The 24037-nt window shown below is 36.9% G+C and overlaps 1 protein-coding gene across 1 annotated transcript in view; it reads left to right on the top strand.

Annotated features, from left to right (window-relative positions):
* LOC113927299 (cytochrome b5 reductase 4) overlaps window positions 1-24037 on the top strand; it is an 83330-nt gene that overhangs the window by 23657 nt on the left and 35636 nt on the right. Inside the window, exons 3-9 of the mRNA XM_027603030.2 lie at window positions 951-1051; window positions 5238-5319; window positions 14343-14372; window positions 17522-17582; window positions 19217-19274; window positions 20929-21022; window positions 23059-23091. Coding sequence (XP_027458831.1) covers window positions 951-1051; window positions 5238-5319; window positions 14343-14372; window positions 17522-17582; window positions 19217-19274; window positions 20929-21022; window positions 23059-23091 — 459 coding nt within the window. The remainder of the gene's footprint in view (window positions 1-950; window positions 1052-5237; window positions 5320-14342; window positions 14373-17521; window positions 17583-19216; window positions 19275-20928; window positions 21023-23058; window positions 23092-24037) is intronic.

The following is a 24037-nucleotide window of genomic DNA, read 5'->3' as shown; positions in this document are numbered from 1 at the left end:
ATTTGTTCCCTATTTTTTTTTAAGATAAAGATATATTTAAATGTATGAACAGATGGGATAAATGTTTGGAGAAGATAAAAGGATTATTAAGATCTCAGCAAGAATCTTTGTTCCTTGGACAACTGCAGAGAAGGATTGTGCTTGCTTTCTCAGAGCATGCCTCAGTGGCCCAGTCACCCTTGCTTGCCCAGCGGTCGCTGAGATGATCAGACACATGGGTGACGGTTTGATTCTTTTTCATCAGAGTTTCCTACCAGGGCAGTAGTGGGTGATGGAGTAGAGAGAGAACACTTAAAAATCATAAACAATGTTTCATCATTTCTTTGTGTTGGGAGGCAATTCACTCTAGGTTTTTCAGATATCTGCCCATCTTACAAGCAGAAACACTCACTGTCTTTGTTCTGGACAATGTTTTCAGGGATGCTGGCATAGTAAACCACCTTGGGTAGTAGAACTCGAGACTCCCTCTGGAGTAAAGGACAGCTTGCCTACTGTTTGGTATAATAAAGATAATGTCTTCCCCCAGAACAAAGGGCACCCGCCCACTTCCTGCCCACTCTAAAAACTTCGACTTGCCTAAACTCTCGGAGTTCTCCTCCTGTCATACAGCACAGTAGTGCACAGGTAGTATCTGGCCCTTTTCACTTAGGTCTGTAGGAATTGGGGTTCAGGGAACTCATGCAAATGCTGATATTGTAGCTACTGCTAGTGATATGAGTACTAAATTATCCTTTGTGTCTGACGTTTTCTGCCCAGGACCCATGAAACTGGCAGGCTAACTTGTTTGCTTGTGAGTCTGATGAAATCTGACAGCCTTGATGTACTTAATACTTTGAAATAATAATGATTTGTTAAATAGGAGGTATTTGAAAAGATTTATTGCTTACATTTCTAGTTTGTACAACTTTAAAGAAGTTCATTTAGGATGTTATTTGCCCTTGCTTTGATAGGGTTTGTTTATAATGTCAGCCCATATATGGAGTATCATCCTGGTGGAGAAGCTGAACTAATGAGAGCAGCAGGATCCGATGGCACTGACCTCTTCGATCAGGTAAGGTGGTGAAGGTAATCATGAGTATTACAGTGGAAGAGTTCTCTTAGATTTAGCAGTGTGATAGTTGTAGACAAAAAAGAAAATAGCTGCACAAATTTCACATGTGTTGGCTTGAGTTTTGAAATGTAGGAAGATGCTCATAAGTAACAACTGTTTGTTTAATTTGCCTTTGAATTATTTTACTGTAATTTTAGAGCTGGTTTCAAATCTGTATCTGGGCGTCTACTGTCAAGTGCTTGCTGTCTCCTCTGCTGACAGCTGTTTATTCGGTTTTGATTGATTCTGATGATGATGATGTGATTGGGTCATGGGAGGCAGTAACAATTAGAAGAAAGAACAAGACACTTAGCTTCTCTGCGCTTAGTTTTTTCTCGCTTGGGGAATGTTCAATAACCGGCCTGTCTTGCTATACTGAATCTGCATATCATGTAGAAAGTTAGATGATTAGTGAATAGAAAAATTTATTTTTCCTAGAGTGGTAGCAGAGATTTTGTATGTATATTTCAAAAGATATTTAAATTAGTCATCTTTCCCCTTATATTTCCCCTTACATTTACTAAAAACAAACATTAGCTCTTGTACTACTTAAAAGTTACATGGAGTATGTTAGCTACTATCAATAGGCTGAACTGTTATTTTGAAACAACAGTCTTGAGAAGAACAGAAATTTGCCTTTGTCTCACATATGCTTTATTTTGTATTTTAATGATGATGATCCATGTTGTGGTACTGGGATTTTATTACCATTTGAGATAGTGGAATGAGATTGGGTTATTTTTAGAGTTGACTTCTTTTTCTTTTTTTTTTTAAGATTATTAATTAGAGAGAGCACGAGTGGGCAGAGGGGCAGAGGGAGAGAATCCTCAAGCAGACTCTCTGCTGAGCACGGAGCCCAACGTGGGGTTCCATCTCACGACCCTGAGATCATGACCTGAGCTGAAACCAAGAGTCAGACGCTCAACCGACTGAGCCACCCAGGTGCCCCGAGTTGACTCCTGAACAAATATAATTTGATTTCTGTTCCTCCTACCTTCTCATCTCTTTTAGGATTTATGTTTTGACCAGGTTGCCAGAAATACAGTTTGTTTTATATTTAAATGTATTGAGGTGCATCTGCTTAAATAGCAGAATCCCGTTTGCTGTTAATGTTCTTCGTGGGTTGGAAGAAAGTCATGTTTGGCCATTGGTCATAATAGCATTCTCCTTGGGAGGTTCTTATTGCTGATTTAAGGCAAATTCCCATTGTCATTTGGTATTTGTTATTATCTAGCAATGCAAGCTAAATAGAAAAGTTTGGGAACATTTGTGTGAAAAATTGTCTGCCATACTTTTTTCTTTTTTTTTATTTATTTATTTGAGAGAGAGAATGAGAGAGAGAGAGAGAGCATGAGAGGGGGAGAGTCAGAGGGAGAAGCAGACTCCCTGCTGATCAGGGAGCCTGATGTGGGACTCGATCCCAGGACTCCAGGATCATGACCTGAGCTGAAGGCAGTCGCTTAACCAACTGAGCCATCCAGGCGCCCTGCCATACTTTTTTCTTATATCTGTTCTGTAACCTAGATTTTACTGGAAACTCTTCTTGTGGAAGAATATTCAGCCTCAGGAGGTTACAGAGGTGATCTCAGGGTCATGAGGTTATATGGACCTTATTTAAGTAAACCTTATTTTAAGTTTTGGAGAAGTGACAAAAACTGCTATGTTGTTAAATTCTTTAGCAGTTTAAACAGTATGTTAGTTACCAGATTGCTGCATTCCCCTTGGCTTTAACAGGACCAGTGATGTTTATTTAAGACTTTTACTTAACACAGAAGTAAACAACTTTATATTCTAGAAACTGTGGGGAAGCTTGTATCTTTAAATATTTGAGAATTTATTCAGGGCTAGTATTTGAGTTGTACAAAGAACATTAAGTAATCTTCTTACTGTCAGATTTCTGTCTCTACTTTGCATCCTGCTTCTGACCTCTTGTTTTTTATTTCCGAATGCTGATGGGCAATTTGATTACTCATAGGCACTTCAACTTGTTTTGCCTTCAAATAATATCAACTCATCTTCTTCCCTTTTATTCCTCCTCCGTTTCCTGTTTCTGGTAATGGGGACTTGAAGCCACTTGAGTAATCTTTGCCTTCCTTCTTGTGCACCAGTATCGTCACTGGTCACTGGTGAAATCCCTTGATGCTATCTTTAAACATTACATCCTTTTCTCTCTTCCCACTGCCTTAGATGAAGTCATTATCACCTTCTCTGGCCCTGCTATTTTAATACTGCCCTGATACCTTTGCCTTCAGTACCAATGTAAATAACATGACAGCTGGATGAGTATTGTTTAAGACAGTCATTTTAGCACCTTGTTCTACAACTCTTTAGAGGCGCACCATTGACAGTGGGATAAATTGAAAGTCCTTAGCATGGCCTTTGAGGCCTTAAAAGACTGTATTAAGGCAAATATTCTCAACATGCATTTTGCTTTGAGCAAACTGAAGTGCTTTGAGCAAGTGCTTCCATGATTAACAAACCTCATACTTTTGCCTCCTCGAATATCTTTCTCCTTCATTTATCTATATAATTCTACCCAACGCTATAGCCCCAGGGATATTGCTTTACATATCATTAGATGTTCCATAAATATTTGGTAAATGGGATTTACCAATTTCTATTAATAAATGAGGGCCCATTTATAATTACATATTATGTATTTGCTATTTTAGTATATATTTATTTACTTAGGAGCATACACAAAGATTCTCATGTCAGTGTTATTTGACCTGATTATTTATTTTACTGATGGTCTAATATTTTATTAAATAATATATTAGTTTTCCTTTACTGGTCTTTTACATTTGGACATCTAGATTATTTCCAATATTTTGCTAATATAAATAGTGCTATGATGAATATCCTGTACCTGCATCTTTGTGTATCTGTGAGTATTTTCTCAGGTAAATTCATGAATTACTCAGTGAAAGAGCTGCATATTTTTAGGCTTTTAATGTATATTGAGAAGGTATCTCCAGAGGGTATTTATATTTAATTCCCACCGGTGAGTCTGGCAACAAAACAAAACAACAGTCAGTTGTTTTCCTTGAAGTGACAGTCTCAGTCTGTTCATTTTCACGAAAATGTCTGTCAGATACTCAAGTCTGAAAAACCAGTTTGTTTATCAGTCTTTTTTTTCTTTTACATATAAACAGCCTTCTGAGACAAAAGCTCAGTTCAGTTTGCGAATCAAGTAATTACCCTGGTGGTTCCCTGCGTGGCTCAGGCGGTTAAGTGTCTGTCTTCCGCTCAGGTCATGATCCCAGGGGTCCTGGGATTGAGTCCCATGTTGGGCTCCCTGCTCAGCGGGAGCCTGCTTCTCCTTCTGCCTGCCACCCCCCACCCCCTGGCTTGTGCTTTCTCTCTCACTCTCTTTCTCAAATAAAATCTTAAAAAAAAAATAATAATTACCTTGGTGTTTTTCCTCAAGGTGACCATCTTACTTTGTAGCAGAAATGTTTTTGAAAACATTTACACAGAATGTAAACAAGCCCTATACTCAAGCATTGAGGTTTAAGAAAATTAATCATTTCTTCTACTTCATGAAAGATATTCTTTTTTTTTTTTTTTTTTTTTAAATAGGCTCCACGCTTCACGTGGAGCCCACTGTGGGGCTTGAACTCTTGACCCTGAGATCAAGACCTGAGCTGAGATTAAGAGTCGGATGCTCAACTGACTGAGCCACCCAGGCACCTCTTCATGAAGGATATTCTTAAATGAAACCAATCCCCCCTGACCCCCATGGATATGTGATGGTGAAGAATATTAAGATTGAGACTGCTACCTTGATTCATGCCAATGTGCAAGCAGTTTCACCCACCATTGCTTTTTCCACATCAGTGCAAGTGTCAACATCGGTGAAAAAGGCAAATAACATCTCAGTATTATTATGAGACTAATTGAGACCTCATGGATATCTGAAAGGCTGTCAAGAACCTCCAGAGGTCTGTAGACAACACTTAAAGAACATTGTTCTAAAGAATCCCTATGTATGCTGCCTTCCTGTCACTCCCTTATTGGCTAATTGAATCTGCTTCTTCGTTTTTCCAGAGCAGTATAAGAATGGTTAGTTTTGCTGCGACTAAAATTAGAGCATCTCATGGAGTTAGAGTCATGTTGCTTTTCTTTCATTTATATCCTGTACCAGGTTCATCGTTGGGTCAATTACGAATCCATGCTGAAAGAATGCCTGGTTGGCAGAATGACCATTAAGCCTGCTCTGCCTAAAGGTAAGTGGTGCCGGTGCTAACCTGCAGTGACCTGTGACATGCATGTATTTTTTTTTTACTTAGATTTCAACAGAGAGATTTAAATAAATCACTGTATTGTTCTTATTTTTCACTGGCCTCTTGGTCTAGCCACTGTAAAGATTTTACTTTAGTTCTTTAGAATGAAGCAATGACATTACCTTAAAATTTTGACATGTTTTGAGGGAACACCCATAGTGTGAGGAATGAGCATTACAGAAGTGAAGCAACTTTATTTACTCCTTATATAGTTTTCATTAGTCTTTTATTCTGTCATTATATAGATCAGCCAGAACGTTTGGTTAGAGTTGACTTTTAGACTAGTTTTTTAGAATTTCTCTTTTTGAATATGCAATGTATTCACATGACTCAAAAATCAGAAAATATAACAACTTATACAGTGAAATTTTTCCTTCCAGCTTTGTCTCCCATTTGCCTTCAACTTTCTCCCTCCTTTAGTATGGAAAACCCATGTTCTGATTTTAAGCTACTTTTAAAATACACCGATTTGTTCCCCTTACCTTGTGATCTGACTCTATAATCTGTATGGTATTGGAGATCACCTCTTTACCTCCTAAGCTTATTTCAGAAGAGCATCCTCTGAAAATTTTAAATGTGCAATTCTTTACTGTGGAAGGAATGGTAGTCATTTCTTTTGAATAACTCCTGACTTTGACACTCAAATTAGGAATAAATTGGCTTGTTTGACCTGAGTCAGACAAATTAGTTCAGTGAGTTTTGTAATTCAAGGCTTCGTTGCCAGAGGCCTCTATCAGCAGTATGGAAATAGCACAGGCATACCTAGATTTGAACCCTAGCTCCATGCCCTGTTGGCTGTGCCTTCTTTGGGCCAGTTTCTACCTTTGAGCCTCAGTTTAAATCTGTACAATGATACATAGGGCTAAGAAAAACATGAATAAGGTTCCTTTCACTGTGACTGTAATAGGTCCTCAAAAGGATTATTTTTTTTCTTCCCATTGTTACAGAACAAAAAAGCAATATGTGTATATACCAAAAGCATACTAGTCTGACCTTTAGTGTATAGAAATTCTTGTAAACCCATTTGCTTTGTAAATCAATTCCTTTCTCCTTTTAATTGACTGCTAAATTCACTGATTCATTGCCAACAGGAGACATGATATTAACTGCAAGATTGAGCAGCAGAAGTTTCTACATGACTACTTTTACCTTATCCTGACTGTTGTTTATCTCATTTACATAATCTGGTACTAGCGGTCGTGTGTTCTTCTGTGTTACCATTCAGGGTAATCAGAAAGTATGGCAGGCTCCTTAAGCTTTTAGTCCACAGGAGACATGAAGTTAGTAAAAGGACTTTTCTGGTTTCCTTCCTCCTTCCTGGAAATGGAAGACAGAGCGTCCTCAAAATGCTTCGCCAAATACAACAAATACCATTTAAAATAAGCAGATTAGTTCAAAAGGAAATCTCCAGATATTTCCCCATACAAAAAGGGTTAAGTAGAAGTAGCAGTCCAGGGTGATAAGCTACCTCTGTTTCTCTCCAGCAATTATCTAGATATTAGGAACTTAAGAGCCACTGTAATTTTAATGGTCACACAGGATGGAAGACCAGATCATGGGTCTGTAAAGGCAGGGAGTTGGAACTGAGACTCCTGCCTATGGCTTGGACTCTTGGAGGTCTGTATGATCAGTGAATGGGAAAGCTAAAAAAAAAAAAAAAAAAAAAAGTCCAACAACAAGGGAGATACTAGGTTACCTTGTCTTCCCTGACTTTGTTTATGAGGTGATGGGGGGGGGAGGAAAGAGACACTTCCTCTGAGAATTTGTAACCATAGCCCTGCCTACATGAGAATTGGGAATTCAAATATATTCCACCTATGTGGTCTCAGAAACCTCAAACCAAAAAATAAAATGGCCTCTCATTAGTGGTTTCGCAGGCTGTTTGGCAGAGGTAGATACAGATTTTTAATGGTGAGACACACTTTCAACCTAAAACCCTCAAGATTTCCACAGTTACACATCAGATAATTATTAGTACACACTAAAAAATTAGACAACATGAGGAAGTGGGTCAGCAGAAATGAGCAGATTTTCACCCTCAGGACTTCATTATTCATATACGGAATAAAAATAATTATATTTGCAATATATTTCAAAGAATTATATTTAAAAGAAATGTATTAGTGGGGTGCCTGGGTGGCTCAGATGGTTAAGCGTCTGCCTTCGGCTCAGGTCATGATCCCAGGGTCCTGGGATCAAGTCCCGCATCGGGCTCCCTGCTCCTTGGGAGCCTGCTTCTCCCTCTGCTTCTCTCTCTCTCTCTCTCTCTCCCTCTGTCTCTCATGAATAAATAAATAAAATCTTAAAAAAAAAAAAAAGAAATGTTTTGGTAACAAGTAAAAAGCAAGATTAAAAATAATCATATTGAATTAAAAAAGTAAAAACAAATAGAACTTCTAGAAATGAGAAATAGAGCTGCTGAAAACCACGTAGCACAAATAGCCAAAGAGCTCAGTGAACTGCAAGATTGAGCAGCAGAAATTATACAGAATGTGGCATAGAGAAACAGAAGGGCAGAAAAATAGTCATGAGACGTGAGGGATCTGACACTTGTAATCAGATTTCCAGAAATAAGTGGTAGTGAGAAGGAGGAAGAGGCAACATCTGAAAGGATAATGGCTAAGAATTTTCCAGATGTCATTGATGTTATAAATCCTCAAATTCAGCCAGTTCAGCAATTCCAAACAAGATAAATAAAAAGAAATCCATGCATAGACTGTTTGTAGTAAAACTGCAGAACACTAAAGACAATGAGGAGATACCGAAACAGCCGCGAGAGACAGACGTACCACCAACAAACCAGTGCCTGCTGAATTGACAGCTAACTCGTGTAATTTATTAGCTGTTACTGCCTATTTACCAGAAGGACAGTAGAAGCCAGAAAACAATAGAACAGAATCCTAAAAATGCTGAGAGAAAATAATTGGCAACTTAAAATCATCCAGTAACAATGAGGATAAAATATAGGTAGTTGAGACAAGGAAGAAAAATAAACAACAACCATGAAACCAAAATCAGGAGGCTTTGAGCGGTCTAGGAAACAGGCTTTCTAATTAAATCCTAATCATAAAGAAGTGAAGACTGTAATGAGTGTTCTCTCTCCCCCTCCTCCTCCTGGCTCAGGGGAGTGCAAACATATTTCTTGCTGAGAAAGAGATATGGAGTCAGGTATTATGTATTCGTAAATCAAAAGTTTCCTTTTAACACTGTCCCCAGCCCTGATGCTGATTACTGAGGCAGCAGAGGACCTGCAGAAAGCGGACAAGTTTCTTAGACACTAACATGGGCTCAAGTCGCATCTCTGCCACTCATAAGCTGTTATGTTCTTTGGCATCAATGAACAGATCTGAGAGTTTTTCCTCGACAGTAAAATGGGGCTTAAGAATGAAACATCCTAACGTCATTGTGAGGATTCAGGGAGGTCCTGTTTGCAGAGCACCTAGCACAGGAGATGCTGTGGGCCCATAGATGCTGGAGATAGTGGTTGCTGCTATCCTAGCTCCCTTCACCCCTCCACTCCTGCAGGACTGAGGCTGCTTACCTTTTCTAGTCCTTCATGTATCCCTATAGTTACTAGGTATAAGCTAGCACGGACTGGTGTGTTTCACCTGAAAGATGGTTTGGTTTCTGTGAAAACCAAAGTGTTCTCATTCCTATTACCATGGCATAAGAGATGAGGGCTGTGAATCTGTGTTTTGCTATAAAGCCCTTTTGGAACATCTGGGTTTTGCTACGGCGAGACCAGAAGCAGGTACTGATGAGACGACTTGCAAAGCATTAGGAAGCAGACAAGAATTTCACAAATCAGAAAGATATTGACTGCAAGTAAGGGGATCAGGTTTTTTTGTTTTTTTGTTTTTTTTAACAGTAGAGACTTACGATCTATCAAGACACAGTTTGAACTCCAGGCTAACCAGCAGGAGTAGAGCATATAAAAAGGGACAGAATAACTAAAGAGAAAGATCTAATGTGTCAGAAATAAGGAATGTTCATGATAATTAAGGTGAAGTACCATTTTAATGTAGGGACCGCTTGTACCTTTGGGCAGGGATTGATCATTGAACTCAGCTGGCCTTTTTGATAGAAACTACTAGATTGGGATAACTGTGTAGTTGTCCAAACTGGGGCAGTTCTGAGTATGCAAGGAGGCTCTGTTCATAATTGTGCTGGATGACAGGGGATAAACTGTGACTGGCAAACCAGAGCATGTGTTCACACCGCAAGTAGAACTTCTAGATGAGATGGGGACAGAGGTTGAAAACAGATGAAGTAGGAATAGAGAATGAAACCAGAGATGAGGTGGGAACAGCAGGTGGAGAGAGACTATTGCCGACATGAAGATTTGTGGGGGGGAGATGGGGTGACAGGGGCTACACCGAAGAGGAATTTTATGCATGGGCTTCCTTCAGTACAAAATCCCTGGCACCCTCTTTTAGGTAGGTGGCCTGCCAGACCCCAAAGCAAGGGAATCGAAAATCCAGGCATTTTATGGGCATCCCTACAGTTGGGCAGTTCTGGAAGGATAGTTTTCAGTTTATCTGGTGGTTTCTAGTGTAGCAGTGGCGAAATGCATGGGTGTCTAGCAGTGGCGAAATGCATAAGCAGGAGCTAACTGCATCAGAATATAAAACATAATACTAGTGGGGGTGCCTGGGTGGCTCAGTCAGTTAAGTGTCTGCCTTTGGCTCAGGTCATGATCCAATCCTGCATTGGGCTCAGCAGGGAGCTTGCTTCTCCCTCTGCTTCTGCCCCTTCCCCTTCCCCCCCATCTCTCTCATGAATAAATAAATAAAATCTTTAAAAAAACCAAAACACAATACTAGTGGATCCTTATCAAGCAAAGAATCAGTGTTTTTTTTAATAATCCTTTGTTTAAAAAGCATTATGGTTTGTATAGTGCTTTAGAAAGATATCAATAATGAATAAAAGGAGAAACTTGGCTTGAAAAGGTAAAGCTTCAGTTCTTCATTACTTATTTATGTGGAACACTTCATTCTCTGGCAAAGATGAAAAATGTTCCTGCTTTTTGCCCTTATTTTAATCCTTTGCTGCCATTATTGTAGACACATACCACGTGTGGCTCTTGAACGCTAGAATGTGCCTCCTCCAAATATAGATGTGTTAAAAGTGTAAAATACTGCATTTCAAGGCTTAGTTGAAAAAAAAGAATGTAAAATGTCTTATAATGTTCTGGATATATTGTGTTAAGTAAAAATATATTATTAAAATTAACCTGTTCCTTTTTATTTTGTTAATGTGGTTATTAGAAAATTTAAAATTATGCTTGTGGCTTGCATAGTATTTGGGCAGCACTGTTCTAGACCATAAGTATACTTTAAAAAATTTTAATGGAAGTCATATTTTAAAAATAGTCATTTGCCAATGGCATAGGGCAGTGTCAGAAATGTTTCTTCTTAATTTCTCATTACTTAATCATGGTTTCCAATGCTTTTATGTTTTTCATTTTCACACGCACTCACTCAAGCAGTTACTGACTATAAAGCACTTGGTACCATAGATCAGTAGACTACTTAGAGATGAAAGAGGATTTAGGAGCTGTTCTAACACCTTCACTTTAAAAGTGAAGCTACTATATGTTAACTAATTGGAATTTTTCCCCCTCCCATTCCTCCCCCTTTTTTGAACTACCTGGAATTTCAATAAAAAGTTGAAACAAAAAAAAATTTTTTTAATTTTAAATAAAAATAAAAGTGAAGATACTGAGGTTTATATGTATATGTACCTTACTTAAAAGCTATAGTTATTCAACTGGAGAATCCTGCCATTTAAAGAACTCATGGATGCTTCTTTTTGTAAGGCAGAGGATCACCTCATAAAAGTTACCCACTTTTGCGCAAATGTATATACATGTATATATATATTTATATTTACATATGCCAATATTTCTATATGCCAAAATCAACGGGTTGATTTTGCTCCTCAAGAGAGCAATGTCTGGAGACGTTTTCGTTGTCGCAACTAAACCAGATGCTACTTGCATTCTAGTGCGTAGAAGAGAGGACAGTGATGCTCTGAATATCCTACAGTGCACAGGATAGACCCCCACAACAGAGAATTATCCAGCCCAAAATTATCTAACCCAAAATCCAGAGAAGAGAAAATAAGAAGAGAAGATGAGGTTTGTAGCTCCATGATAAATGTAAAACATTCAAATATAAATGCTCAGCATTTGTCTTCCTAGAATGCTTTTCTTCAGGGCCTTGTGACAAATGCCTGCATGTTTTCAAAACATAGCTAAAATATTACCTCCTCAATGGAGTCCTTTCAGATTCCTTCCAAGTAGAGATACCCTTCTCTATGCTTCTATACCTAACTGTCTACATACCTCTTTTAAAGCATTATCTTATTGTATGTATTCAAAAGAACGTATCAACATTTCATTCTTAATTCTGTTTATTTAATTTATTTGAATAAGTAATGCATTCACAGGGTTCAAGTATGAGAAGTGCCCTTGTCATACTTGTCTCCCATCTACTTGTTTCCCCTCCCCTACACACACAAAGGTGATCACGTTACTACTCTCATTATGAATCTTTCCAAATTTCTGGGTAATTTTAGTAATTCAGTAAGCAAACTGAATATATATTTGTATTTTCCTAACTTTTTATCAAAATGGTTTCATATTCTACCAATATCTCTATTAAGATGCTGATCAATATTTATTAAAAGAATGAGCATACTGGTAAAACAGACGTTTTCTTTCTTTATCTCGGAGGGGTCCTCCCTGGCTCCACTCAACAGAGGTAACCTAGATTGGGGTCACAATTAAAAATTCTCATCCACCTTCTTACCAAAAAAGAGTAAAGTGCAGTCTATAAATTACAGTGCTAGTTTTCAAAATGACTCTGATCTCTCCAGAAAGCAGAAATTCTTACCAGAGTAATGCAGTCTAACCAACATTGTGAGAAAACACAAAATCTTTTGGCCATGGAGCACACTAAAATGATGGGATTAATTATCTAGATGGAGTATCAAATTTCTTGTCAGTCTCATGTGACTAACATGATTCAGATGTCAATGTGCTTAATAATACAAAATTGTCTCATTTCTATGTCTCAGTTTTTTTAAAAGAGTTGCAAAAGACTAGTAGAGTTTTTAAATGTAATTTAGATCGGTTAAGTAGATTTCTTCCTACTGGTAATTGTTGTATAAAAAAAGAAAAAGATTCAGGGGAAAAAATTACCTATTTGGTAGGATCCAGAAAGTTCTGACAGGTTCAGTCAATTCACATCAGGCAGAAAGTAAGTCATATGAGATAAATGTACACTTCCCCCTAGGAACAAATTACCTGGGGCAGTTTTTCAAAATCGGTGATCCTCTTAGATAAAAACAAATTGTTTTACTTGATAAATGAGATTCCTCAAACTGCCAACTATGTGGTGCACTGAAAATAGATTTAATTTACTTATATGTGAGTTTGTTGTTTGTTCTAAGATAAAACAATCACAACTGCAGTAGGAAAGACAGATGAAACACATTGATGAAAGTAAGTGATCAAGCAGGGACATCAATGATCCCTTGTGAACTGTAATGACTAGATTTTTACTTGGCACTTGATAAACAAAGCTCATTTTGAGGTATAATTTAAATGATTTTTAGGTCTTTTGTCTTTTGGAAGTATTAACACTAGCAGTGGCATAGTAAGAAATATGATGCTGAGTTTCAGAAGATGAAGTCCAATCTTGGCTTTGTTCTTGAAGAGCTTTGGGTTTCATTCAAGTCCTTGACCTCTGGTTTTCAGTCTTATATGAGGGGATCAGATGATAATTTGCTGTATGTGGTTTAGATCCCTTTCAGCTATGAAATTATTTCAGTAAAATAAAGAAAATAAAAACAGTAGTCACCTGGGGGCGCCTGGGTGGCTCAGTCGTTAAGCATCTGCCTTCGGCTCAGGTCATGATCCCAGGGTCCTGGGATCGAGCCCCGCATTGGGCTCCCTGCTCCGCAGGAAGCCTGCTTCTCCCTCTCCCACTCCCCCTGCTTGTGTTCCCTCTCTCGCCGTGTCTCTCTCTGTCAAATAAATAAATAAAATTAAAAAAAAAAAAAACAGTAGTCACCTGACTTCCTAAATCATGATTATTTTATGATAGTTGGGTGAAATGGAGGTAATTATGGGATCTCTGATCGAAAATCAGAACATAAAAAATTTGAAAGCTTTCATTTAAGTAGTTTAGTTTCTTTTTCTATGAAACAAGTTCACCTTAACAATTGATATCTGTCAGTTTACTATTTGGATATTTTGTTGGCTTGTCATTCTTTCTTTCTTTCTTTTTTTTTTTTTTTTTTAACTCTGTTAACTTGCTGAGGGTTTTATTTTGACCATATGGTGTGGCACTTGTGATCAAAATACAGTGTAGATTTATGAGCTGGCTGCCATCCTGAAAGAAAATACCTGTTAAATTTTCCTGGGTTGTAACACTAATTGTAGTGCATTGCATATGCAAGTGTAAGTCTTATATTTTAATTATTTTGCCATTTAAATTTGGAGTAACAATAATCATTTTAAGTACTGACCTAGATAAGAAAGATAATAAGGCATCTTTCTTTGAGTTGTTAACATGTATGTTTTATTTATAAAGTATAATATAATAAATTCTGGAAAGTTTTGACTACTTTAGAATATGATAACCTGGACAAAACTTGGGTTTTTATATGCTTTCTAAAGAAATTAACCAAGATGTTAGAAAAAAATGTTCAAAGAAGTAGAAAAAACCTCGATGAAGTGGGAGATAAATATCTGGAAAAGAAATAGGCCTGGTAATTTTCAGAGATAATGCTTCCTTATTTCAAACATAGGCCATCTATTTATTAGCCTTGTTTTTCTCTTCAGACTTTGAAAGAAAGCCCTTTAAAAACAGGGCTGTTATCTTCAAATATAATATTAACTGATACTCTCTTTGATTATAGTATTCTTACCTGGCTTTTTTTTCTAAATCACTGTACAGACTATCGTGAAGAAAAGAACGTCTTAAATGGTAAGTCATATATGTTTATGGTAAAAAATGGATCATATTCACATGAGTTAAGTTACATTCACATACAAAATTGCTTTACAGAATTATTTGGGGGTAATATTTCGATTTTTTTTTATACAAAAGATGTCTTCACTTGCCTAACTTAAGAGGATTTGGCAGAACATTTTAGATCCCTTATTCCAGCCATTACTCTTACAGTAAGTAAGTAGTCTCTCCTGTAACATCCCTGAACATGTGTTCATCTGCCCGCAGCTTGAATATTTGTAGTGATGAGGAGTTCTACCCACAGAAGCAAGATTGAGCAAGTCACATCCCTCCGGCATGGAGCTCAACACCAGTGTTTACATATAGATGCTGAGCAGCCTGTTAAACTTCTTTACCAGGCTCAGTAGCTCTGGCTTCTTCAGCCACTCAGTTTGACTCAGAATTATAGCTGCCAGTGTCCACCGAGCACCCACCCACCCCCCGAGGCTCACCCTCCAAAAAAAACAAAATTAAGTATGGTGTAGTGGTCAGTATTGACTCTTAGGAAATGCCTGGGGCTACTCTGATTGCACTATTTTATAGGTTTTTTTCTCCATATTTGTAAAAGAAATACAGCTACAAGCTAGATTGCCAAATTACCTTTTCTTTTTTAACTTGAGAAAATAGACTATATTGTAGACTTACTTATTGCAGTTTGTGATGTAATACCAGAGCTTTTTGTCTGATAGAGTAGCACTGCATTCAATGAAGGGCTGATTTTAGGTTTCGTCTGATGATTGACTCTTTTGTGATACTAGGCATACAATCTTCGCTTAAAGATTCATTACTGATGGACTGGGCATTTCCATTCCCACCACATACGGCTTCCAGAACCTTTACTTTCCTATCGCCCTCCTCTGGATGCACTGTATTTAACTAATACCTCGGTTCAAGGTGGTCTTGAGAATGGAATATTAACATTTCACAAGTGATCTGGCCAGCACAGATCTCTATTATGATCTTGGATTCTTTAAGATTGTAATATTTATATTTATTAGCTGCTTCTCATATTTGGCTCATTTAAGTCTATGTGGTAAGTCTGTGTATTTGCAGATGTGATGTCTGCCTGCAATGTCATTATTCAAACAGCTTTTTAAATCCTGAATGAGATTAACTGCTATGGTATTCCACTGGAGACCTGATCCCTTCAAATTAACATCAGTCATCAAGCAGCACTTTTGGGGAGGAGAATGTTCATTTAGTCCACTAACTTTAACTATTTTACTCAACCCCATATTCACCACAGATTCCTTCAACTTTTCTAGAAGGATATTATATATAAGATGTTTTGTTTTGCTTGGTAAATGTTGAAATCAAGACACATTCCACAGCCTATGACATTATTCTGTTCTAAAAAATTATATTTGTATGACACCATACAGTTTTTTAGAGGTGTAGAAATTGGCTCATTTGCTTTCTCATGAGATTGCAGGGCAGATTTCTTTACTAGTTTGAATCCGAGGAAGCAGAAATGGTAGTTTTTGTAAGATCACAGTGCTGACACCTCAAGTCCAGATTTCTTGGTCCTAATCAGGTCCTAATAAGATCAAAATTGACTAACAATTTGTGAATCCTGTTGATAGCTTTTTCTTATACAAATTGTTAGATTGTGATGCATTTGTTTTTTATTTATATATCTATAAGTCCTCCAGAAGATAAATGACATTAATCTCTTAGTAAAATATCTTTCCAGTGATTTTCAAATACTTTGATAAGATTATCTTTTCTTATTTTTTGTCATTTTAGACAAAAATACATTTTAATTATTATAATCCTGTTGTTATACTTTTAGTTTTCTAGTAAAGCATTCTTCTTTAGGGTTCACCACTAGTTAGTTCATAACTTTGGCTTTGTTATGTCACATCTCTGAGACTTCCTTTGTTTATCTGAAAGTTAATTGAGTTACATAGGAAGAGATGGAAACTGAGTACAAGGCTTGAGCTCAGGACTGATGATCAGCCTCATCCCCCAAAATATGGCTGTTTGATATCCTGTGCTTACACTAAAGTTGTGTTTAAACAGAAGCTCCTTGGCCAGAAAGAATCCTGGAAACCTCTAAACTAGCCTGTCTGAAAGGTGCCTCTCCTCTCCGACTTTATATAATTACTGTGACTTCTAATGTGAGAATTCTAAGACTCACCAGAGACCAAACATAAAATTTGTTTTCCTGCAGAGTTCGAGGAATAGAAACGTAATTGATAGGGTGATTTTCAAAAGTCTTTTAGCAGCCGTCCTCCTTTTTTCCAAACTGAACCTTACAGGTAACAAGCAATGCACTCCTGTTGTGGGAGGGAAATACTTAATGCTTCCAGAATCTCCAGAGCTCTTCCACGTCTCAGAGTTTTCATTTGAAAACCACAGTTTTAGTGGGCTTTTAAAATGCTGTGTTGATGCATGCCCACAAGAATGACTAAGATGGAAAAAAACACCATGTGCCATTGAGGTTGTGGAGCATCTGGAACTCTCAGACATCTCTGGTAAAAAAGTGTAAATCAGTACAACCACTTTGGAAAAGCGTTTAGCCACATCTACTAAAGCTGAACATACACATAGCTTATAAACTTACCAGAAATGTGGATATATGTTCTTTAAGAATGTACATGTACATATACAAGAATGTTTATAACAGTGCTATTTGTGTCTAATAGCCAAAAACTGGAAACAACCCAAATGTCCGTCAACAGAAGAATGTATAAATTCTCGTATATTTATACAATGTAGTAGCATTCAACAGCAGGGGTAAAATCTCAGAAACCTCCGGGTTTGACTTACTGCTTACTATCAATCATGCTTATTTGATGTAAGGCCTGTAATGCAGGACAAAAAAAGCTAGGCCAAAAGAGAAAATATCTTATGATTACATTTTATAAAGGTCAAATATAGGCAAAAACTAACGATACTAGAAGTCAGAATAATGAGTATCCTTGGAGGAGAGGTGGTGATTGGAAGGGGGCATAGGATGGGTGCTAACTACAAGGGTATGTTTTACTTTATGAAAATGCATTACGTAGTACATCTCTGATTTGTGTCCTTTTATGATATTTTAATACCTTTACTAAAAAGCAAAAAAAGATAAATATATGCTTTCTAGATGAACTGTAGCTCTTTTGTTTTTCTTTGTGAAGGCATGCTTCCCAAGAGCCAAGTGTCAGATACACTTGCCAAAGAAGGTCCTAGTTCTCCAAGGTATGCATTCTTGTTTTGCTTTTTTAAAGCTAAATCAGTTCTACACCAAAACATACACATTAAAAAAAAATAAACAGCTCTGACTTTGAGTTATTGCCTACTCTATTAATCATGCGTCTTTGACACAAGAACAAAGTGTCCCATTTATCAGGCATTGTTGGAGAATGAGCTGTTTTCTGCAAATGTGAATTTTTAGTGTAACTGAAGTTTGATCCAATTTAAAGACCATTGTGTTTAAATCTCTGTGTTTAAAAAAAAACTTTAAACGTAAAAAACTTCAAAAATATTTTTAACTTTAAAAAACTATTCAAAAATATTTTTTTCTGATTATAAAGTATACATTCATGGTAGAAAACTTGAAAAATACAGAGAAATACAAAAAAGCAGGTGATAAAATCAGTCATAATCTATCAACTCTAGATATATACTTAATATTTGGTTTATTCTACCCAGTTTGATTCATATAACACCTATTTCTGTGTTATTCTATTTTGATAATACTGGCATTGCAATGTATTTATGAGCAATTTCCTATGTCATTAAATATTCTGCAAAAGCATTTTTGTCTGCCTTCCATCATATGACCGTACCATAATTTATTCAACTACTATATCCTGTTTTTAAAGTGTACTGCACAGCAACTGTCTTAGTATATTATTTGATCCATATGTATTTTTGTTAATGTTAACATTTCAGATGCCTTCAGGGTTATGAGTATTCTTTGTGATTTTTTTTCTCTTTCTGCCTTTCTCTCTACCACCAGCCCATAACAGCAGCATCGTGTTATGTTTGTTAAATCTATTTAAGTATTTCATACACAGTTTTAACTGAAGGGCATGAGGAAACCTCTAGGATTTACCAGTGGGTGTCCTTATGTATGTAATAAGTGCAAAAACAGTATCAGTTTGATGAACACCTATTACAAAACAGAAGTTTTACCTTAAGTTTTCCTGTTGAACCATTAAAAGACCTTGATTAATTAATATCTCTAATAATAATATATTTGTGACAGGGAGGAGTGAAGGTAATAAGTATGTAGATTTTGTCATGTTTCTTAAAAAAATATGTTGTGTTACTGCTCTGATAAAAGATTTTAGTAGAATGTAACCTTTCTAAAAAGTATCTTATCAAGGGGTGCCTGGGTGGCTAGTCGGTTAAGCGTCTGCATTCGGCTCAGGTCATGATCCCAGGGTCCTGGGATCAAGCCCCGCATCAGGCTCCCTGCTCAGCGGGAAGCCTGCTTCTCCCTCTCCCATTCCCCCTGCTTGTGTTCCCTCTTTGCTGTGTCTCTCTCTGTCAAGTAAATAAAATCTTTTTTTTAAAAAAAAGTATCTTATCAAGGGGATATTGTTTGTTTTAATCCAAGTTGGAATACGTGTTAGTATAGGTATTTTAAATTCAGAAGTAATTACCACTTATATAATGGTAAGACACCCCCCCATTATTTAGAAAAAAAGTGTACCTAGAGAAATATATTTCTCACTGTAGATTTTAAGCCATATATTTAAAATCATATACTTATGTTAAGTCATATATTTTTAAACCATATATATTTTTAAATCATATATTTAATGATTTAATATATTTAGTACAAGATTGTCAATGTAATTATTCATTCTTTTAATATTTTACAGCTATGACTGGTTCCAGACAGACTCTTTAGTCACCATTGTCATATATACTAAACAGAAGGTAAACTTAAAAATCAGAAAAAAAGTAAATGCTCAACAAATGTTAGCTATTTTCTAAGCACTCTTATATTAACTTATTTACTCACAGAAACTCCATGGAGTAGCTTAAATAATTTACCCAACGCCACACAGTAAGTGGCAGGTCTAGCATTTTGAACCCAGGCAGCCTGGCTCCAGAGTATATACTCTTAACAACCATGCTATAGTCTCATTAAAAAAGCTAAACTAGGAAATATATTATATACTTTGTGTGTGTGTGTGTGTGTTTTAAGCATGGATAACAAAAGTGAGAATCCCAGTTAACTTTATTGTAAGAACTAATTTCCTGCACATAAATTGGGATTTGAGAGACAGTAGAGACTGTATTACTGTGGCTTAGTAAGCTTAAGCCACGAATGGGATTCAAATGCACTCTTGAAACTAAAATTAAGGAGACAGTTGATTTACTAAGTACTTACTGAACTCCTACTTCATTTGCAACACTATTTAAGAATTCAGGGATCTAATGATGAGTCACATATGTAGATACTTGGCTTTCATGGGACTTACAGTCTGGAAAATCAGATAAATACACAGACAACGTATAACATCTCCAAATAGACCTTCAGCAATTGGCAAGATTCCCACACTCGAGGAACCATGTGAATTTAAAGACAAGTTCTGGCAGCTAGGAATTTCTGAGACTGCATGCTGTGATTTCCCCTGACTGTAGCGGTGTGGAATGAACAGGCTCTCTGCCTGATACAACCCAGAGGGCCAGAGGCACTGCCTGAACCCCTTCCACTCCCTCTTGTCTCCTCCTCATCTTGCAGTCCAAAACCAAGAGGGCACAGCCTAGGGAAGTTGGGGTCTACTCCCGTTAGTAATATCAGTGAGGCACGGGGGATGAATGACTGAGGGAAGGGGGAAGATTTCTATGTGGAATAATGTGTTCAGTGTATGGTATAAATGATAGGTGCCGAGGCTATGTAGAAATTAGAGATATCTAAAAATTTGTTAGTGAATTTTTCTTACAAGCTGAAGTCAGAGGTTGTGTAATTTGCCCAGCATCATGTAATAGTAGAAAGATTAAAATCAACATACATATCTTGATTGCTGGTCTGATTCTATTTTTTTCCAAATTATTTATTCAACAAATATTTATTGAGCACCTACTAGGTACTAAGCAATATTCTAGATAGTCCCATACATTTAGAGCTTAGAGATGAGTGGGTGAGGTAGACTTTAAGCAGAGACAAATGTATCATTAAAATTGCACTATGTGGGGGCGCCTGGGTGGCTCAGTCTTTAAGCGTCTGCCTTCGGCTTGGGTCATGATCCTAGGGTCCTGGGACCGAGCCCCGCCTCAGGCTCCCTGCTCAGCGGGAAGCCTGCTTCTCCCTCTCCCACTCCCCCTGCTTGTGTTCCCTCTCTCGCTGTCTCTCTCTCTCTCTGTCAAATAAATAAATAAAATCTTTAAAAAAAAAATTGCACTGTGTGTTTTGAAGGAGAACTGGGTTGTATGAGAAAAAAACAGGATTAACTACCTTTACTCATCTTGTGAATTCTATAAAGAAGTGCCATATGAACATCCATGGATCATCTTAAAAGTATAATTGTAGAAATTTGGGGAAAATTTTACTTTTTAATCTTTCTCTTTTTGCTTTCTGTTCAAGGATATTAACTTAGACTCAGTAATAGTTGATCATCAGGATGATTCCTTTAGAGCAGAAACAATTATCAAGGATTATTCATATATTATACATATGGGTAAGTACTTTATATTAATAGACAACTCCAGTTTCCTTTAAGGTTGGCAGTAACTTGGTCTACAGTCTAGGTAGCTATAATATTTTATCTGATATTGTCAATTGGTTTGTCACTTTTAATCAATTTCTATTCTGTTTTTTCTTTATACTAATGATAGGGCTAGGAGATGGCAGCATGACCTCATTTTTCCCAAGTTTAAATAATTGGATGCAGTCAAAATCAGTTATACTATGAAATATTTGTTTTCCTGGCTTTGTTAAGTGTCTTTTACTTGACACCTACAAACAAATCTCTGGAGGCCTGTCACGTGCTCCTACCAAGCAGCCATCCCTAAGTGCTGGTTCCTTGGGCCTGGTTTTTGCCGGCTCTATCATGGGAAGTCTGAGGCTGCAGCATGGACCATAAGGTTGTGTTGTATTCCTCAGCCGCCTGTTCCTTCATGACGAGAGATCAACTGCACAATCACTTCTGTCTGCTTTGAGAAATTAGAGATCAGAAGAAAGAAACCAGGAACTAAAATCTGGAATCAAAAGTACCAGATTCTTAATCCGCTTTTCATCCAAATGACACTAGGATTTCACCCTTTTCTTCTCTAATGAAGGTGATATTACTCTAGTTAGAAGGTAGAAATGAAGCAATAAAAACAACAATAAAAAGAAAATTGTGTTTTAAGCAGGTGTTCTTATATTAAGAACATATCATTTACTTTTGCAAAACAGACTGATTCCCCAGACATCAGCTGACTCAGGATTCTGTTCACTGCTTTATTATGTTAATGAAGTACCTTTTGTCTTGAATTTGATCAGAGTTGATAAATGTTTTTTCTTTCCTATTTTCTCCATTCAGTAGATTAATCAAACTGGAACCTTAAACTTTTCTTCTAGAAATAATAACTTGTCCTATTTTTTTCTTAGCATAAGCTCTAACGCATAGGGAGGGGCGCCTAGGTGGCTCAGTCGGTTAAGTGTCTCACTTTGGCTCAGGTCATGATATCAGGGTCCTGGGATCGAGCCCTGCATCTGGCTCCCCACTCTTCAGGGGAGTCTGCTTCTCGCTGCCCATTGCCCCTCCCCCTGCCTGTGCACCCTCTCTCTCTCTAAATAAAAAATCTTAAAATAAAAGATCTAATGTATATTGCCTCTTAGGGGAGAGTTTTAACGAAACACTCAGATGTCTAGAAAAATATACGTTACTCATTAGCACTGCATTTTTCTTTAAGTAAAACCTCTGTGCCACCATCTATTATGTTTCAAATACTTTATGGCTAATTTTGTTCCCACTATAGCGAACAATACGTAACACACAATACAAAAGAAACAAAAATTCCACAGTCAAAAAATATGACACTGTTGGATGCTGATATTGGATTGGAAAAACTAAAATAATGTAGAATTGTAAGTTCCAGATAACCATATTAACACAGTGAAGTTTAGAGCCGATGTCTGTAAAAACATTTCTTGCATCTCTCTCCCCCTTCTGGAATGCAGTTTCCATAAGGGCAATGGTTTTTCTCTTTCTTTAACTGTTGTATCGATAATGCCTAGAAAGTAACACATAGATATGCAATAATTTTCTTTCAATAGCTGAATAAATATTCAACCTTAAAGAACAATAAGGAAGAGAAAACGGAGCCAGACCCAGGCCTGGCCTGTACGCACATGTGTACCTGTGCACACATAAAGCATGCATACCGCAGGTGCTGCCTCCCTACCTACCCTGCTCCCTTCTTGGCTTGTAAGTTTGTCATTCTGGGACCATGCTTTGGACTAGTGTGGTTACCTGCTTGTGGGCAATTGGGTATTTGCTCCTCAACAGGGAGAGAAATTGAAAAGTTGAAAACCTGTATGTATTTATATTTAAATAGTTGGACATTTGGGTCGTGTACAGTTTTTTTCTCCTGGCTGTCAGAATATGTTTTACTTATCTTGAGAGATTTGAAATAGTGCATGTAAGAACTGTTTAGATGATCTTACATGGTGTTCATAGACTGTGTGAATTGAAGTTGGATTTTAACTAGACTTATTTTTCTTTCCTAGGGCTAAGTCATGAAATTCAAGAAGATTTTTCTGGTAAGCTACCAAAAAATAATCATGTGTATATATACACCTACATATATACATATATAGGAAGAGAGAGAGAGAGAGAAAATCAGCATTTGTCTCATTTTTCATATGTATTTTTCATATTGCAAAACAAAGATGTGACATTTTCTATATAAACAAATACATTAATTTTTTATAAATATGTTCTTCTCCCTCTGGTTTCAGGTTTTTTCTCCGTTTTTTTTTTTCTTTTTCCTTGTTGCTTTCATCTTTCTATACTTTCCTTTTTCTCTCCTAATTTTCTTCTAAATTTCTTGTCTTCTTTCCGTTCTTCCTTCCTTCCTTATTTCTGCCCTCCTCCTGACATGCAATATGTAGAAATATACTAGACCAGACAAATTTTTCTTAGGCATATATATATATAAATGTGTAATGTTCACAGAGCATATTAAGTTATGAATATTGCTGCATATAAAAGTACAGTGTGGATTTCACAAAACTTTAACAACAGAAGATTCATAGAATAGTGGTTTCTTGTTTTTTTGTCTTTTGTTTTTAGCTCTGTTGATGTGTAATTGACAAAATTATAATAGATTTAATTGCATGATGATTTGATATGTGTATACATTGTAAAAAGATTCCCACAATCAAGTTAACACATCCATCACCTCACATATTTACTTTTTTGTGTGTGAGACCACTGTCTTAGCAAATTGGAATTATACAATATTATCAACAGAGTTACCATGGTTATACATTAGGTCCTCAGACTTATACATGTCTTAACTGAAAGTTTGTACCTTTTTGTCATCCTCTCCCCATCCCTTACCCCGCCCCCCCCCACCAGCCCGGCAACCACCATTCTACTCTCTTTTTAATGAGTATGTGACTTTTTTTTTCCTTTCAAGATACTACATATAAGTGATACCAGGCAATATTATCTTCTCTGTCTGGCTTATTTCATTTAGCATAA

This window comes from Zalophus californianus, chromosome 7 (genome assembly GCF_009762305.2).
Source record: "Zalophus californianus isolate mZalCal1 chromosome 7, mZalCal1.pri.v2, whole genome shotgun sequence".
Lineage (NCBI taxonomy): Eukaryota > Metazoa > Chordata > Mammalia > Carnivora > Otariidae > Zalophus > Zalophus californianus.
Note: the sequence above shows the minus strand (reverse complement) of the source record. Positions and strands in the feature narration are given on the sequence as shown.